Source organism: Gobius niger (assembly GCF_951799975.1).
Source record: "Gobius niger genome assembly, chromosome: 15".
NCBI lineage: Eukaryota > Metazoa > Chordata > Actinopteri > Gobiiformes > Gobiidae > Gobius > Gobius niger.
The window spans coordinates 22,178,766-22,197,535 of NC_136866.1; the positions used below are offsets into that span (position 1 = coordinate 22,178,766).

General features: G+C 41.5%; 1 protein-coding gene across 1 annotated transcript in view; it reads right to left on the minus strand.

The window, feature by feature from the left end:
* Positions 1–3,758: 3,758 nt before the first annotated feature.
* mmut (methylmalonyl CoA mutase) overlaps positions 3,759–18,770 on the minus strand; it is a 30,318-nt gene continuing 15,306 nt past the window's right edge. The window contains exons 8-13 of the mRNA XM_079572710.1: positions 14,216–14,331; positions 10,661–10,776; positions 10,399–10,530; positions 10,179–10,326; positions 6,239–6,406; positions 3,759–3,902 (exon numbers count right to left, since the gene is read on the minus strand). Coding sequence (XP_079428836.1) covers positions 3,774–3,902; positions 6,239–6,406; positions 10,179–10,326; positions 10,399–10,530; positions 10,661–10,776; positions 14,216–14,331 — 809 coding nt within the window. The 3' untranslated portion in view covers positions 3,759–3,773. The remainder of the gene's footprint in view (positions 3,903–6,238; positions 6,407–10,178; positions 10,327–10,398; positions 10,531–10,660; positions 10,777–14,215; positions 14,332–18,770) is intronic.

Consider the following 18,770-nt stretch of genomic DNA (forward strand, 5'->3'; position numbering starts at 1 on the left):
TAAGCCTGGCAGAGATCATGTGCCAGCAACAACAAATGAAGGCAGCTTTGTGTAGTTTTGTTTTCGCTTATAACGAAACTCAAGTCCACATGGCTAATTTGCATAAACCTAGACGCCGTTTATGCAGCTCTTGCTAATGAACTTAACTTTAGTTCTCTCCCCTCCCTGTCTCTCTTGCCCTACACGAGGTGCAGTGCTGAGCTGGTCATGCAGGTCAGTGTTTTCTCTCTGCTCAATCAGGCTGAAACTCATCGTCTGAATCTGAGAGCAGCAGGGGCAGAGCGGAGAAGGGACTACACCCCCTGAAAAAACGCAGATCTATTACATAAAAAAGATATATAGCCACATAATATATGGATATATGCATATCCCCTGCCCCCCTCTGGCTCACAAAAAATTACAGTATACCCATCAGAAAATTGAAGACTACACTAATGATTCCATTGGGAGGACTATGTCTCTGAACTGGCCTGGAAATGCCTCAGGATTCCCTCAGAAGTGCTGAAGGAAGAGTGCATGTAATGGATGCTTAGGAACCAGGGCAGGTATATTGGTGGGCGGGACAGTCAAGCTCCGCACACGTGGTCGATATAACAGATTCAGAAGATTCATATCAAGACGTTCTTAGGGCTCACATTTATGGTTCAAATACATTTCATGTGTTGGATACTTTATATGTGTTGGCATCTGTCTGTTCTGAGCGTTCACTTCACTGTGATTAAAACGATCCATGTTTCACTTTGACAGAGCATGACAGAGGCTGGTTATCGAAGAATAAGTAGACAGCATGTGTCTGTATTTGATTTGTTTATATTTAGAGCTGCATTAAACAGCTGGCCTGGCCTGATGCTAAAGGGTCAAATTTAATGTAATATTGTGACATTTCCCACTCGTACCACTCTGAGTCATGGTTCTCAGCTGGTCTGATCAAAGAAAACCACTCACCTGTATATTTGTATCCTCAACTATTTTATGTTCTTTTTTGTTTTGTTTTGTACATGCTTCTCCTTGGCAGAGGCACCATTTCTGCAATTCCTCTGTTCAGTGTTTCTCAAACTGTGGTATGTGTACCACTGGTGGTCTTTGGGCTTCTTTTGGTGGTTCTCTGGCTCATCTACAATCTGTGACCCTTTTCTTCATGCTTTTGTAATGCATTTAAAACAGTCCTTTTTTCATCTAAAAGGATCTATTTTAAACTCTTTTAAGACCCAGTCCTGATTTGATCTTGATCCAGGCCTGGTGTAACTTGGAGGTAAAATATTTTTGAAGGTGGTACTTGTAAGTTCAAATGAAATCATAATTACAGTATAATGCATTAGTGTGATAAAGTGCTTTTCTGGACTCTCAAGACACTTTACTCCATTCTCTACGATGGCAAGCTACTATTGTAGCTACAGCTGCCCGAGGGTAGACAGATGGAAGTGAGACAAGCAATCTGTGCTGACCAGAACCAAGTGCTCGTTCTCTCATAACATTCATACAAGCAGCAAAGAGGGCAGGGTGCACCTGCGGGATTCGAAGCACCTTTGCTTCAAAAGTCTGAAAACACTGAGATATGTCTTCATGCTTTGGATTGTGATCCGTACATCAAGAGTCAGACAGGAAGGTTTACTACGAGTGTTCCATGTGTAACATTGTTAAATATGACACTGCAGTGAAAAGCAGTGCCATGGTTTATTCAGCTGTAAATAGAAATGCTGGATAAACATGAAGAGCAAACCAAAGCTTGTACAGAACATGACAAGAGCAAGGTCTACACTGTAAATGTTGAAACTGAACGTCATTTCTATTGGAGACCGACGTCTGACTGAGCGAGATAATAAGACGAGTCTGTCGTCTGTATAAAGGAGAGTGATGCAGCAGGAAGCAGTCCAGTCGACTGCAGTCACCGACTAGTCTTTTAACAAGACTTCTAATGTTTCATGTTAAAATGTGGTTTAGGAGTGTGTAGTATTTAATTTGCTTTACAGAGCTGATGGAGACAAACCAGATATTTAAAAAAAAAAAATGAGGGTTACCTTAAATTCTATATTTATATGTACATTTAGCTGACAAGCATGTTTTAAAAAGGATTGTTGTAAATGGTTAGTCATTTTTTTAAATGGCGTGGTGTAACCTTGTGTTCATGTCCTCTTATGTTTTGTGAGTGCACTCAAGTTGTTTGTATTTTGACAATAAAATAGTACTTTTAAATGAGTTGTTTCAGAGCTCCTTCTTCTTTGAGGAGGAACAAAAAAAAAAGGTTTTATAAATGTCAGATGAACATGAATAATTCACATGTATCTTTCGCATTTCATTTCATACAGTAAGTTCCCAGTGAGACAAATATAGTCATTATGTGAGCACATGACACCAATATACAGCCGTGTTAAAATACAAGAAGAAAACAGAAGCCTTCAAAATCAATTAATAGTGTAGCAACTGAAACCGCTACACGGAAACAGTTTCAGACGCACACATCTCGCCAGAGGCTTCATGAGCTCAGAAGGTTCGGAAGCTCCATGTCATACATATTTCACATGCACATTAGGCTTTTTCTACACGAGTTAGGCCAGAGATCTGAACATGGACAATGAATGAGAATCAGTGGCTGGTCTTTGCTCAGAGGCTTCAAAGGCAAAGTTTGTCTCTTCTTGTTTGTGGTCTGACGCTGGCCTCAGGAACAGGATGGACTGCCTTATGTCGACACTGGGATTATGCTGGTTTAAAATAGTGACAATAATGGTTTGGATTTGTGGGTTTCAGAAGATAGCCAAGCTCACAGTATGAAGAGCAGAAAGTGGACCATGGCATATTTACTTCCCAGACTCACTGGTGGCAGGTTTTCTAGCCACAGCTGCCCAGGGATTGGACTGATGTTGCGGTAGCTCCAAATCGGCCTCTTTGACCACAACCCATGATTCACTCCCACACCACTCATACAGTATATACACTACTGCTCAAAAGTTAGGGGTCACGGAGGCGCATTTCTATCAGCCATCGCTCTAGTTTTCCTAAGGTGCATTGTGTTAGCTAATCGTGTTAAAGGGGAATTGATGATTAGAAAACCCTTGTACAATTATGCTAGCACTGCAGGAAACGTTTGAGCGGTCGTGTAGGTGGATAAAGTGACACAACAATAGTACACATACTTTGTTTGGATCCCTAGAAATCATACTGAGTTAGTGAAAACAAAATAAACACTTCCCTTCAGTACTCACTCACTGTAATGAGCTGAGAGTTGCAGTTCAAACCAAGTCAAAGGTAATTTAAGGATTTTATTCCTAAACGAGTATCACATTAGCGTCAACGAAAAACAGACACAACAGATCACAAAAAGAAAAAAAGTAATATTCAAAAAGCACAAAAAAAAAACTAAACTTATATTCTACACACGAAATATTAGCAATCATGGTCGAATGAGACGTTGTAGTATTTCTTAAGGCCTTTTGAGTTTGTGTTTCAGACTGTATGCTGGAAATGTACATTTTATTTCACAGTCTATTGTCCAAACTGCAAATTGTATATATTACATGTTCCAACACTGAGAGAGAGAGAGTTCTTTTTCAAACATTAAACAAGAGTGCTGCGTAACTGAGCCAATTCTTTAAGCAAGACAGAGATGACAGATGAGAAAAAAAAACAAAAAACAATCAGTACATCTTTTCATAAGCATCTTTTTTAATCAAATTCGGCACTCAATGGCATACATAAAGTCTATTTCTGTGTGTTGATAAGTGTATCTTTTGAATGTGAGAAAATGGTCTCCCGCAGTATGAACCACTCCTCTGTGTTCACATGGATTGTCTGATTTTCTCCAGGCTCTTCTCGATGTTGTCTAGCACGTCCACTGCCGCCTGCGGTATCCTCGTGCCGGGGCCGAAGATGGCGCACACACCGCTCTCATACAAGAACTCATAATCCTGTAAACAAAGCAGAGCATGAATGAAATCCTGGAAATACAGATCAGAGTGATTCTGCTGTAGAAGACGAAACAACCAAAGTGAAGAAGAACGCTCAAAGCTACTTGAATGAAGTGAAATGCAACTCCAGATATGTTTTTGCAATGTTTGCATGTTAAAGCAGAACTGAGAACTCATGCCCCTAGGCTATAAGCGCCACTGCAGGTGTCGTAGCATGCTACGTTTTTTTGCTCATTAATTGTCCGTGAGAGTAATTACTACGCTGACAGAAAAGACAAAGGGGAAAGGGATATTGTACATCCAATTACACAATGGAGATATTTTTTTTCCCTCAAACTTGGCTGTAAATACTGTTAAAGTGGCGCTAGCCCGCAGCTAGCTTTGCCTGCTAGCCTATTAGCTTCTTTTTTGTGATTCCATTAGTGTGTATTGGTGACTCCGACCCGGTGCAGGCAAAGTTGCAATTGTGGTTTTCTGGCCAGAGACACCAGGGGGAGATGAAAGACCTCCCAATCATCCCATTAACACTTGTATTACCCCCCAGAGGGACTACGAAAAGGACTTATTATTTAGGATGCTTTAGAAGCAAAAAAAAAATTTGATATGTCACTATTTTATTATTTTTTATTTATTCTTTATTTTTACAGGTTTGTCACTTGAGACTCAATGTCTCACTTACGAGACAGACCTGTTTCTGCTTCTTTAATTCCTAGTTACTGAACCCACAGCATGGTTTTTCGATCAATGTAAGGGACTCATTGGGAGCTGCTACAGTGGTATTAAATGCCACATAAGCACCTTATTACTCCATGCTGACATGTACGGAAAATAATGATTTGTATATATATATATAATTACAGCCTGTGCATTTGAAGGATTTCTCAATTAGAGCTAAACAATAGCAGGCGGCTGAAGCTAATCAAAACTACACAGAGGCTCAGTTAATAGCACGTTTGAATTTAGGGGGGAAAAAGAACAGGGAAATTAGTGAGCGCACACAGTAATAACTCTCTGATGTGCGTACAATGCCAGCAGGGGAGTCTATACTGAAGCACAGCATGAGGAAGCTTATAGATGACTAAGGCGGTTAGAGTGAATGGCACAGAAGCAGCAGGGGCAGGAATTAAAAACAGTTATCTAACCACATGAAACAAAAATGTTCCTTTGTTCTCGCTTTGTATAGAAATCTAGAGCTTAATGATGCAGAACTAGGCATTAATCAGATCAATTAACGTCATTGTGCATAATTGTGGCTATAAGTTCAACGAATTTAACATTTTCAAAATTGGGAAGAGAATTCAAATAGTTGTGCGATAAATAATGGATAGAAATGTTGTTGATTTTGGTGTCCACAGTCACCCAACAGTTTACACTCTCTAATGGAGATACCAAGTTGTCTTTTCAAGATCTACGTTGGTTAGAGAGAGTTGATAGTTTGGTATGACATGTCATAAATTATAGAGATTATAGTTAAAGGGATATTTCAGGATTTTTGACATAGATCCTCATTTACTAGTTATCCAGAGTGTTGCTGATTTCTGGAGATATTTTTTTCTTAAATTCATGCAGTTCTTATATTTGAAGAGCTTAGTGGCGCTAGGCTAGTGCATTAAAAACAGTCTAACCCGCTCCACAGTGCACCTGAGGCAAATCACTTATAATGCCAGACTAACCATATAAATGTCTGTGTTAATAGAATCATGTTTGAAATATAACTGACCTTGCATCACATGAATTACCGCATTTTGAGGGACTATTTTCTCGCAGATCACTCCGCCGCAGCGTAGCTTATACAACCACAAAGCTGATGCTGCTCAAATATAAGTTATTTTATGCAAAATAATTATAATGATTATGATGAAAGACCCTCCAATCATCCCATTGACACTTGTATTACCCCTACAAGGACTACGAAAAGGATTTATTAAGGTAAACACGTTACTTAATACTGCTTTAAAGGGGCTAGATGCAAGTTAAACTCCGTATTGTCCCTTTAATAAAGAAATATACTTTGATAAAAATAAAAAATAAATCATCCCAGTGAAGACTTGTTAGAAAAGTTATGAATAAGTTTGGATCACAACAAATTGATCATTTTTCATTGCTTCCAGTAAAATCCAGTATAGGGCCTTCAATATCAAGAGTTTGATTTCACTGTTCAAATACTTACATAATAACTATCTATTATCTATTGTCACTTCTTAAGATCTCACAATATTTCAGCAGTTTGCACCCATGACTTTGGCTTTGACAAAGTTTACAACAGCAACAAACATCAATATGGCGGCGAGTGGCGTATTTGACCACGATCAAAACACCACAGGCCGGCTGAATACCTGTGGTGGGATGACGCCTCCGCAGATGACCAGGATGTCGGGCCGGTTGAGCTTGCGGAGCTCTTTGAGGAGTTCAGGGACCAGGGTCTTGTGTCCGGCCGCCAGAGTGCTGACCCCGACACAGTGCACGTCGGCGTCCACCGCCTGCTGCGCCACCTCCATCGGGGTCTGCGAGAGAGGACAGCGCCGCCATCAGCCAGGACTCAGGCTCCCAGAAAGGTAGGGTCATCAGACAGTATGATTCCCCTCAGGCAAAACCTCATTAACTCCGTCCTGTCGGCAATATTTAAATCTCTACTACTTCCTTTGACTATTTTACTACTAGATTTAAATTACACCTACATACATGAACCTTATTGCATAAAAAGCTTAACAAAGTTCCAACTCAATTTATCCCCCAGTTACTTGCTGCCAGCACAAGCCACAGCCGCTCCACTTCCCCAGCAGCCTTTGGGCATGAAGTACGGGCCAATTAGAAAGGGTCTAGCAGCATTTTTCTATATTTTATATTCAATCTGTTTTGTATAGTAAAGAAGTGTGCCCTCTGTTGGAAATGCATATTGAATTTCTTAAAATCATCGACAGAATAAACCAAAATTCACAAAAATAGGCAGCAGTGTATCTAGTGCTGCAAGAATAATCACAAGCAAAACGTAAAAAGCTGTCACAATTACAAATGACAAAGGTGGCTTAACAAAGTATTTTGTTTTCATCTGTTTTCATACAGTTTAGAGCTCTACAAACCTGTTCAAAAATGTGATTCTTCAATTAGATTAGAAGTTCATAAATCTAACACTGATAAGTCAGTTTGGTACCCTTTCAGGTTATAAACTAAACGTCAGCAAGAGTGAGTTATTTCCTATCAATGAAAAAGCAAGGGCTCTAGATTTTTCAAACTTGAACTTTAAGGTTGAGCACAATAAGTTTACATATCTTGGGGTTACAGTTACCAAAAGGTACAAAGATTTGTTTGGAGAAAACTTTGCTGTTCTCTTGGATCAGACCAGGCAACTGACATCACAGTGGTCACCCTTATCATTATCTTTAGTTGGCCGTGTGAATTCTGTTAAAATGGTTATTCTGCCAAAATTCCTGTATCTTTTTCAAACACTGCCAATTTTTCTTCCCTGCTCTTTTTTTCAACAGCTTGACTCAATAATATCTTCCTACTTATGGCAAGGCAAGCGACCACGCTTAAGTAAAACTTATCTCCAGAAGTCCAAATCTACCGGTGGTCTTGCTTTGCCAAACTTTCGGTTTTATTATTGGGCAGCCCATCTGAGATGTCTAGTTCATTGGTCCTTCTATTACGAACAGCCTGAGCGTCCTGACTGGGTTGCATTGGAGTGTTCTTCAAGCGGCTCTTCTCTTCTGGCTAGTGTGGGCTCTGCCCTACCTTTACCCTCCATTAGTCATTTTAATAACCCTTTGGTTAAACATACTCTGAAAATCTGGGGTCAATTTAGGAAACAGTTTGGCCTTGGCGGCTTTTCGCTTTGGAGTCCTATGTTAAATCAACTCTTTAAACCTTCTACAATGGACATTGGCTATCAGAGATGGCATCAGAAGGGTATCACTCGTTTTAAACATTTGCTCAAAGATGGCATCATTGCATCTTTTTTAGAATTGAGAGAGAAATTTAACCTTTTACAATCTGACTTTTTCCGTTATCTTCAGATTAGACATTTCCTTAAGCCATATCTGTCTAATTCTGCAATTACTCCACAAACGGCTACACTTGACAAAATTCTGTCATCAAAGCCAACCAAAGGACTAATTTCTAGGTTATATAATACAATGCTTGAACTTAAAACCCCCTTGATAGATAAATTTAAAAAAGCTTGGGAGGAGGATTTGGGCGTCAGTATTACCGAAGATGCTTGGGCTGGTGCACTCAAACTAGTCCACGATTCCTCTTTCTGTGCTCGCCACAGGTTAATTCAATTTAAAATTGTACACAGGGCACATATTTCCAAGTCCAGACTGTCTGCAATGTACCCTGAGATCAGCCCACTGTGCACCAGATGTAAACGGACGGAGGCCTCCCTCAGCCACATGTTCTGGTCTTGTTCGCACTTAAGCAACTTTTGGGGGACCATTTTCAGCACATTATCTCAACTACTGAGCTTTAGGCTCGAACCAAATCCTGTATTAGCCCTTTTTGGGGTTTTTGAAAATCAAACATGTCTCAGCGCCAACAAAAGACAGTCACTAGTCTTTGCTTTGCTTTTGGCACGCCGTGCCATTTTACTTAAATGGAAGGAGGCCTCCCCTCCGTCACACGCACAGTGGCTGCAAGACGTCATGTCCTGCTTAAAATTGGAAAAGATAAGATGTTCGCTAAAACAAACGCCTGGTGCCTTTGAGGATACTTGGGGCCCACTCTTACTTGCATTCCCAGCTCTGTGATATTGTACTTGTACTTTACAGTGCCTTCATTTGTTGGAATAGGTCTTGGTGTGACGTCATTGTTTTGGCAGTAATGGTGGGGGTTTTATTTTTTTTTATTTTTTTTTTATTTTTTTTTATTTTTTTTGTTTTGGCCGGGGATTTTGTTTTTAATATACCATTTTTGTACCAAACACATGTACATATGTTTCATCTTTTTTTAATATGTTAAAATTCAATAAAAATATTCTTGATTAAAAAAAAAAAGAAGTTCATAAATCATTATTCTCTTTCACAGTGCACAGCTTACAGAAATTGTGTGGACTGACTCTTGCCTTTAAAAAAAAAGAACTGCCAACCAAATGAATGTCATGTCAAAGTACTTCAAGTACAAAGACATTGTTAATAACTGTATATTGCCAGGATTTCACCAAACGTCTCCAATGTACGCTTTTATATTAATATATAAACCAGGAGTGTCAAACTTATGTGGGTTCTGGGCCGAAATCCAGCTTTCTCAGTGGCTCACCGGCTGCATACACCGTAAACAGGAAATTACTACTTAGAAAACATTTTTCCAATAAATGAATAATAATGAGCTGGGATTAAATAGTAACACTTTATTTTACACTACCCTTTATACATTGTACATAACTAAATTAAGTACAGTGTAATGTGCTCTGTGTAATACCACCTACATGTTCCACCCATGTCCTAATGTGTAGAATGAGCTCAGACCTGTTCACCACAACTGCATCTAAAATCCTGCACTGTCCCTCAAAAAGATGTCACTTCGGTCCGAATTGCCGTCATGCACGAGCTTAATATAGAAGGTGCCGTTACACATATGGCCTGAGGTGGCAGTAGTGGGTGTAAAATGGCGAACTTACATCCAGCCCCTTTAATTTTTTTTATTTAAAATTTTGCTGACCAACAGCATCAACACAAGATTCTATATTCCTATATATTCCATCCATCCATTTCCCGCTTTATCCGGGGCCGGGTCACGGGGGCAGCAGTCTCAGCAGAGATGCCCAGACATCCCGACCCACGCACACCTCCTCCAGCTGTTCTGGGGGACCAGCTCGGAGACATAGTCCCACCAGCGTGTCCTGGGCCTTCCACGACGCCTCTTCCCACTAGGACATGCCTGGAACACCTCTATATTATTATTTTTTTCTTATATTACTTAAAAAAAGATTCTATATTCCTTTTCGGTAACTGCTTTCGATACTTCTGTGCTTTAATGTGTTGTTTATATCCTGACTTCTTTATATGTCAGTACCCTCTGCTGGACAATTTAAGTTGCCCCCCTCAGTGGCTGGAATGAGCATTCTGGTTGTTTCCTTAAAAAATCTTAACTCCACAGGAATGGGCTAGAGACTTTTCTTTTTTATACATACTTAGGAATGTATGCTCTACAAGTCGGGGATTAAATCATCTCCCGTGGGCCAAATCCTGTTTGCCACCCCTGATATAAACCATAGAAAACAACCTTTTGGCCACCATTGTTAACGTGAACCTTGCATCTCAGTATTTTGGATTTACTGACCTGAAACAAAGGCCCAATGTCCACATCAAAGCCCAAATCTGCAAATCCGGTAGCAATGACTTTAGCTCCTCTGTCGTGCCCATCCTGTCCCATCTTAGCCACCAGTAGTCTGGGATTCCGGCCCTCGTGCTTCTTAAACTCCGCAACTCTGGGAGACACAATAATTAACTTCATGATGATCAGAAAAACATATATAGAATTGCTTCTGTGTGCTTTTCACCTGTTGTGTGCAAAAGCGATCTCTTCATGTTCCCCAAACTCGCTGCGATACGCTCCACTCACCATCCGAGTGCTGGCTTTGTGCTCACCGAAGACCTTCTTCATAGCATCAGTGATTTCACCCACGGAGCATCTGCAAAACAAACACCATTTCCGCTTAAATCACTACGCTGCTTTGTTTGCATCATTCTGAGAAAGGCGTCAAAAAAAGACATTGCAGACAGAGACAACCTGGATATAGTTGGAACTTTGTGTTTGCTGACCTTGCTCGTGCAGCGTCCACAGCCAGCCCTAGGAGGTTGCCCTGTCTCGTCTGGGCGCACTCTTCTATCGCAGCCAGGCATCTCTGAGCGAGCTCTGGATCACGATTTTCCCGCACCTTAAGACAATAAGAACAAGTGAAATTAGAGGAAAGAGTTTAAAACAGCTCTTCATTGTCTAGCACCAAAGCTCTGACATGTTAGAGCCACATGAACCACCTCAGGGTTCACAGCCAGCCCCAGTGGATTCCTACTGGTCCCAAGGCTAAACACTGTGAGGCTGCGTTTCAGTTTTATGCAGCTGAAATCTGGAGCAGACTAACGAAATTATGAGATCGTCCTCAACTCTGACAATGTTCAGGTGTGCTGGGCATAAGACACTGAGAGTATTTTATTTCCATTCTTTTTCTGTAACAGCGAAGCACTTTTGAGTTTCCATGTGTGCAAATTGTGCTCTCCAAATAAACTTGCCTTCCCTAACAAAAGGTCTATAAAGCAACATAATATGGAAGAACTATCATTACTAATGCTCTCAAAAGCTTTAGTAGAAATAAAATCATATTCAAGTCCCCTTAAAGGTTGATTGATAGATTTGTGTTATTTGTGAGGCGAACTGCCCCCCCACTATTACCTATGTTTGTGCAAATCCAGAAATAAGTAGCTTGGAAAATGTACATACTCTTGGTATTTTATGTATTATTACTGAAAATAACTAGGGCTGGGACTTTAACGATTTCCCCCCCAAGCCGGAAGCTTTCTATTTTTCTGGTGTTTAAGGTATTCGACGTAGACGCTTCACTTAGCCTGGTGGGGACTCAGTTTTGTTTTAAAAAACATCCTGATGGGACGATAGACAGCTTTTGCTTTATTTATTTTTTACTTTCATATAAATGTGGCATTATTATTATTGTTTAATTAACTCTACAGCAGGGGTAGGCAAGCTTGCTTCGAGGAGGGCCGATTTTCCTCATTGCCAAAACACCAAGGGCTGAACCTCACCATTGTAGCTCAAAGTAAAGAACCATTTCCTGGAAATGCCAATGTTTTACATTATATATACGACATACTGGGATGTTCGGCCAGGAAACTTAAGAAATACTGACAGAATTTCACGCATTTCAGAGTACTTTAACAGGTATTTGATCTCTTACTTGTATAATAATATTTCTCAAAATCACCTTGGGGGCCAGAGGTTCTGTGCTGAAGGGCCGGATTTGGCGCCCGGGCCTGACGTTGCCTACCCCTGCTCTACAGGTTACACGAGTGATCAAAGTTAAAATAGCTATAAATGCACTTTGCCTCTGTTACTTGAATAACTATACAGATGAACAATAATAAATACAAATACACATACATTTGTTTTTATCTAATTATTGAATAATTTAGGTGTCAAAAATAGCTGTTTTTGGTTTTCGATTAAAATGCTTTTAATTGTAATTAACTAATTACAATTGTAACTACACCGATTAAAACATTTTAATCAAGTCCCACCGCTAAAAATAATGTAAATGTGTGAGAAATTGGTAAAGGCAAATCGACTGTAATTTCTCATCATAGATAGAGCTAACATGAGACGTTTTATTTGCATGGACGACAGTGGAGCGGTGGATCAGAAGGTCGGGGATATGAATCCCGGCTCCAGCAGGTAAAACACTGTCATTGTGTCCTTGGGCAAGACACTCACCTTGCCTCCAGCACATACATTGGTGCATGACTGGGTGAGTGGGTCCTTGATGTGAAGCGCTTTATAAGTTGAGATCAATTACCATTTATACAGCTGATTCCTGCACAACTTTCTTCGTTATAAAATATTAAACAAAGGCAGCATTTGCAGTGTGAACCTTTTCTTAATCATGTTCCGAAGCTCAGTCCTTCCCTGTGAGGATTTTTACAAGCCTGTCTGCAGCGGATATAGTTGAGATGCAATGACATTTCCACGCACAATGACCTTCTAAAAAGGCCAGGTTATGTTCGCTCTTATCGACGAGTACAGCACCAATCTCTATTCAGTCCATGTGAGGTACTTTACATGCACTTCACCAATAATTATGGAGGCTCTGGACACGTGTTTGAACACTGAAGAAATTATTCATCCTAATGTGGTGCTCTTAAACCCGTCACACCCAGGAGGTTATTGAACGGTTCAAGTAAGCATAATAATTATGATAATCACAGGGCAAACAGCAAGAATTTAAAGGAATAGGCCACCGTTTTGACATACTGAGATATTTTCTTACCTTAGCTTTGACGAGTTCTTTAGGACCTGTCTGGTCTTCACCCGTGCCTTCAATCACGTAAACACAGCGCAGACGGCGTTAGCATTTAGCCTCCCCCCCTCTCCTTTATAGCTCCAAAACAGGTCAAGATAGAAGCTACCAAGCTCTTCCACGTTTTCCCTATTTAAATATGGTTACGTGAAGTGCTACACTACAAAGTATAATTACACAAAATTAAACAATGTGGATTTTCTAAGCGGATAAAAGGGGGAACTATATTGTAAGGCGTTTATTGAAGCTCGGTAGCTTCTATCTTGACCTGTTTTGGAGCGATAGTGGACAGGGGGAGAGGCAAAATGCTAACGCCGCCTGCGCTGTGTTTACGTGACTGAAGGCACGGGTGAAGATCAGACAGGTCCTAAAGAACTCGTCAAAGCTAAGGTAAGAACATATCTCAGTATGTAAAAACGGTGGCCTATTCCTTTAAACAGTTACTCAAACATATAAAAATTACAAGTTTTAAGCTTTCCACCTTGCTATCAATCTGTTCTCATTAAAAAACAGTCAATCATGTTTCCATTTACTCTCATCTTTGACAATGAATGGTCACATATAAGTAGTCGCAATGAGTTTATGTTGAAAATGGCTCATCTGAAGCCTGGGAGTCCCTGCTTAGACAACTGACCAACAACCCGGCCCCAGATAAGTGGAATAAATAACTCATTCTCAAACTCTCAAAATATGAAATGTACTATTAGCTTCGTGTTTTACAAATCCCAAAAACCTTTACCACAGTCACAGACAAAACGGCTAAATTAAAAATGTGTCAAGAAGTACTGTCAAGAGGATTTTTTTTTTTACAGTGAACTAAAAGTAATCTCCAGGAATCAAGAGTCCAAAACAAACACCATTTATTACATCCGGGAGAAGATGTGCTCCCCAAAGGTTTCAACGTTTTCTACATAAACTTGATGAGCCAGATTTATTTATGGCTGTGGCTAAATAACTCATTTATGGACAGTATTTAGAGGAAACCATTCATTTTCTCTTCCTTTTCTTTCTTTGTGTTAAAATCTTTTTATCTCTACATATGGTCCAGGATGTTCTCTGTTTCAGCCCCAAAGTAAGTGTCCTCAAAGCACAAGTATTTTTATTTGAAGAAAGGCAAAGACCCCTGACTTATTTGTTCAACTGATAGAGTCGACTTCCTCTTCCTTTGCACTACAATTTGATGACCTGCCTTCAGTTCCCTTCAGATTTCCCATCAAACAATCAAACTATATCTTCGACCTTTTGGGCATATGAAGGCTATGAATCAATAGCTGTCAACGAGTGCACCCACCTTTTTCAGCTTTTCAATCTGTTTCTGACGCACAATGGTGTTATCTATGGCCAGAACGTCCACCGTCTCCTCCTTCTCCAGGCGGTACTTGTTCACGCCGACAATTACCTCCGCACCTTCCGTGGAAGCAGAAGGAGAACGCAATCAGAATGATAACACTGGTCAGCTAAGGTGAGCAGCAACAGTTAGCGGCAAATGCAGTCAGAGCTTAACATTATGAAAGAAGTTTAGAAAAATTAAAACATTGGAAAGAAAATGAGGCTTTCAAGGGTAGCGGGAAATAAAACCTCTCCACTGTAAATTTAGTTCTAAATGGATCGATGTTCTGAAGGATAACAAAACACAAACTTGCATGGAAGTTAGAGTTAAAGGATCTGTATCATGCTATTTTAGCCATTCCAAAGTAAAGTATAGGTATTTAAAGGATATATTGTAACTACCACAATGGAGTACTTAATTTAGTGAGAAATATAAGTATTTTCTGGAGGTATTTTTCAAACCCGGAAGACAAGGCGCTTGGATTCAGTTTACTCCGCCCTTCTCCCCAAGTTGATGCAGCCGATGCAACTTTTGCAGTAATATAAATATAAATATCACAGCAAAAAGTGAAGCTACTTCACAATGCAGTTATAAGGACTTGACATTTGCAACACAGCTTCATAAATGTCTAACACGCGTTTTGATTTACTCACGGGCTGCTCCATTGAGTGATTTTATTGTGGGACTCGAGTTGCTTATAAAAGTTAATCCACTTTGGTTCTGGCTAAGGTTCACCGAGCATCCATCAAGTGATGGTCACAGACAAACACTATTTTGGTGATAGTCACTGAATCCCTGAGAGAAATTCCAACTTCTGGCGAGTGGCCTCTTTTTTAGGACGGTTGAATATAGTCCTGTCCTATCGTAGCCAAATGCGCTTTTCTCCTTGACATTATCATTAGGTAAGAAAAAAGAACAGTCGTGTTCACAGTAGGTTAGAAAGAGCTCCTTTTTCACAACTTTCAGTGCAAACATGACTACTGACACTCAGGGTCAGTTTGTTTTCTCTACAGGGGCAGTCGGGCACTTCCTTTTTTTGTATAATTTTTTAGATTTTCATACATTTATTTAAAAGCTGACTTACAAATTAAAATCAGACCGTAAGGTATTACATTACAACCGTTAAGCATAAGTGGAACAAGTCAGTCGCTAACCAGCAGAGGGCGGAGCACCTTTTCAGAGAGCAGGATTCAGGAGGATTGCTTAGAACTGCGTGAATGAAGCCAAAAACCACTCTGCGGGTGTTTTTTTGATAAGGAAATAGCATAACATGATTAAAAGCTCCAAAAAGTCGATTTTGCATGATATAGGACCTTTAAGCAAATAAATATCAAGCATCAAGATGTTTACTTCGCTACATCTTATTTATCTTATTTACAGTTTATACAGGTACTTTTGTTCAAGCACAGAGTATGAAAATGTACGGAGCCCAGGAAAGAACATGAGTGAGGTAAAAAAAAGAAAGACAGAAAAGCAGCTATTATGTCCTCGGGGGAGTGAGATAGTAATCCTGCATAGGCACAACCCAAAACTAGCATCAGAAGCACGGATACAGCAGTTTGGAGCAGGTGATTCATTTTATACAAGACAAGCTACACACGCCCTGATGATGCTTTTGAAGGGAAAGGGAAAACTCATTAATCTGGTACATTTATCAGCAGATAAATGGATGTATACAAAATGCACGGACATGTACGGATTACATTTGAGGAAAGAACACGTCCGTCTGATCTTACAGGAGCTTGACCTGAGAGGCGTTATTAATCACCTGCTCTAAACCGTACCCATCCATCCATCCATCCATTTTCTTCCGCTTTATCCGGGGCCGGGTCGCGGGGGCAGCAGTCTCAGCAGAGACGCCCAAACTTCCCGATCCACACACACCTCCTCCAGCTGTTCTGGGGGGACCCCGAGGCGACACCAGGCCAGCTCGGAGACATAGTCCCACCACCGTGTCCTGGGTCTTCCACGAGGCCTTGTCCCACTAGGACATGCCTGGAACACCTCCCGCGGGAGGCGACCAGGAGGCATTCGGAACAGATGCCCTAGCCACCTCAGCTGGCTCCTTTCGACGTGAAGGAGCAGCGACTCTACTCCGAGCTCCTCCCGGGTAACTGAGCTCCTCACCCGATCTCGGAGGGTGCGCCCAGCCACCCTGCGAAGGAAACTCATTTCGGCCGCTTGTATTCGCGATCTTGTCCTTTCGGTCATTACCCAAATCTCATGACCATAGGTGAGGGTGGGAATGTAGATCGATCGGTAAATCGAGAGCTTTGCCCTCCGACTCAGCTCCCTCTTCACCACGACAGACCGATACAGCGACCGCATCACTGCTGACGCTGCACCGATCCGTCTGTCGATCTCACGCTCCATCCGTCCCTCAGTCGTGAACAAGACCCCGAGATACTTGAACTCCTCCACTTGAGGTAAGGACTCCCCACCGACCTGAAGAGGGGAAGCCACCTTTTTCCGGTGGAGAACCATGGCCTCAGATTTGGAGGTGCTGATTCTCATCCCGGCCGCTACACACTCGGCTGCAAACCGTCCCAGAGCGTGCTGGAGGTCCTGGTTCGTTGAAGCCATCAGAACAACATCATCTGCAAACAGCAGAGATGAGACTCTGAGGCTCCCAAACCGGACACCCTCCGGCCCCTGGCTGCGCCTAGAAATTCTGTCCATAAAAGTAATGAACAGAACCGGTGACAAAGGGCAGCCCTGGCGGAGACCAACACGCACCGGGAACAGGTCTGACTTACTGCCGGCAATGCGAACCAAGCTCCTGCTGCGGTCATACAGGGAACGGACAGCCCTTAGCAGAGGGCCCCGGACCCCATACTCCCGGAGCACCCCCCACAGGGCACCACGAGGGACACGGTCGAACGCCTTCTCCAGGTCCACAAAACACATGTGGACTGGTTGGGCGAACTCCCATGAACCCTCGAGCACCCGACGGAGGGTATAGAGCTGGTCCAGTGTGCCACGACCAGGACGAAAACCGCATTGTTCCTCCTGGATCCAAGGTTCAACTATCGGCCGGATCCTCCTCTCCAGCACCCTGGAGTAGACCTTACCGGGGAGGCTAAGGAGGGTGATTCCTCTGTAATTGGAACACACCCTCCGATCCCCCTTCTTAAAGAGAGGGACCACCACCCCGGTCTGCCAATCCAGAGGCACTGTCCCCGACCGCCACGCGATGTTGCAGAGACGTGTCAGCCAAGACAGTCCTACAACATCCAGAGACTTAAGGTACTCAGGGCGACTTAAACCGTACCCATTGCGTCGAAAGAGGCCACACAACTTCAAGATCCATTTTAAATGTCTATCCAAGATTATATAACTAATCAATATGCAGGATCACTATCTCATTCCCTCAATTTAACAATCTTGGGCGCCCGACTTATTAACTTGGGCCCGAAGTTAATAAACCCCTTTTTTTTTTTATCTCACCCATGTCTCTTCCTGGGCTTTATAAAAATGACTTCAGTTGGCTTAAAATCTTATTTTTTAATTGAATAAATAACCTTCTTTAGATATATGTGTGTCACTTCCTTCAAATTGCCGCTACTTCTATAAAAGTACAGGAAACAGAGGCTTTGAATGACTGCGCCAAAACTGTACAAGGTTGGAAGGAGGTCATTTATCATGACACGATCCTTGGGCTGCTTCTGATGATATTCAGTACTCAGAATGTGGCACAAACAACATGAAAGAGCTGAATCGCTGAAGCTTACATCAAAGCTCCGGCCTGCTGCTGGAGCTGCAGATATTTCATGGGAGATAGCCAACCAGATGTATCATCGACAAAAACTGCAGCACTTTTGTAATGGGTTTAAAAAGATGGTAGAGAGTGGAATTCATAGATGTGCCAAACATAGTCATCAGCCGTAGTAGAAATGTTCAAATATTGTCGTTGATGTTTGGCCTCTACCTTCAGAAGCTTCTTCTCACTCTTGTGTTCATTACTAATGTAAGAATCAATACATCAAATTCAATCAACAATGTCCAGTCAACGATGATACTGTTGAATAACTTGACCAGAAATGCAGGAGATCCATCATCGTGTGTCGCCTCTGACCAGGCTCTAGTGAGGACAAACTACCAGAGCGGAGCTAACCAGGGAGCCAATGAATATAAATGAGAAAAAGTATTAGAAGGATTACAGCAAATATCTGCAGTCTATGGTGGTTTAGCTTCAGGACATGGCAATAATGACTTGGTCCTATAGGTACGAAAGAATCTCTATTATTGCATTCCACAAAGCCTTCTCTTCAGACTTTCTCATAGTGAGCGCGTGTCCATGCTCCAAAGAAGGAACCTTAATACGTTTCTGTGGTGATATAATCTCAATATTCACAGAGTCAGAGGAGCTAGCCAGGATTATCACACCTTGCAGGCGCCAGAGCTGCACATTCTGAGGTGCAGAATAGATATTATGCAAATGTGAATGTGCAAGTCAAGATGGTAAGGGGCAACCGAATGATCTCTATACTGCATAAAAGACTATTCAATAAATTGT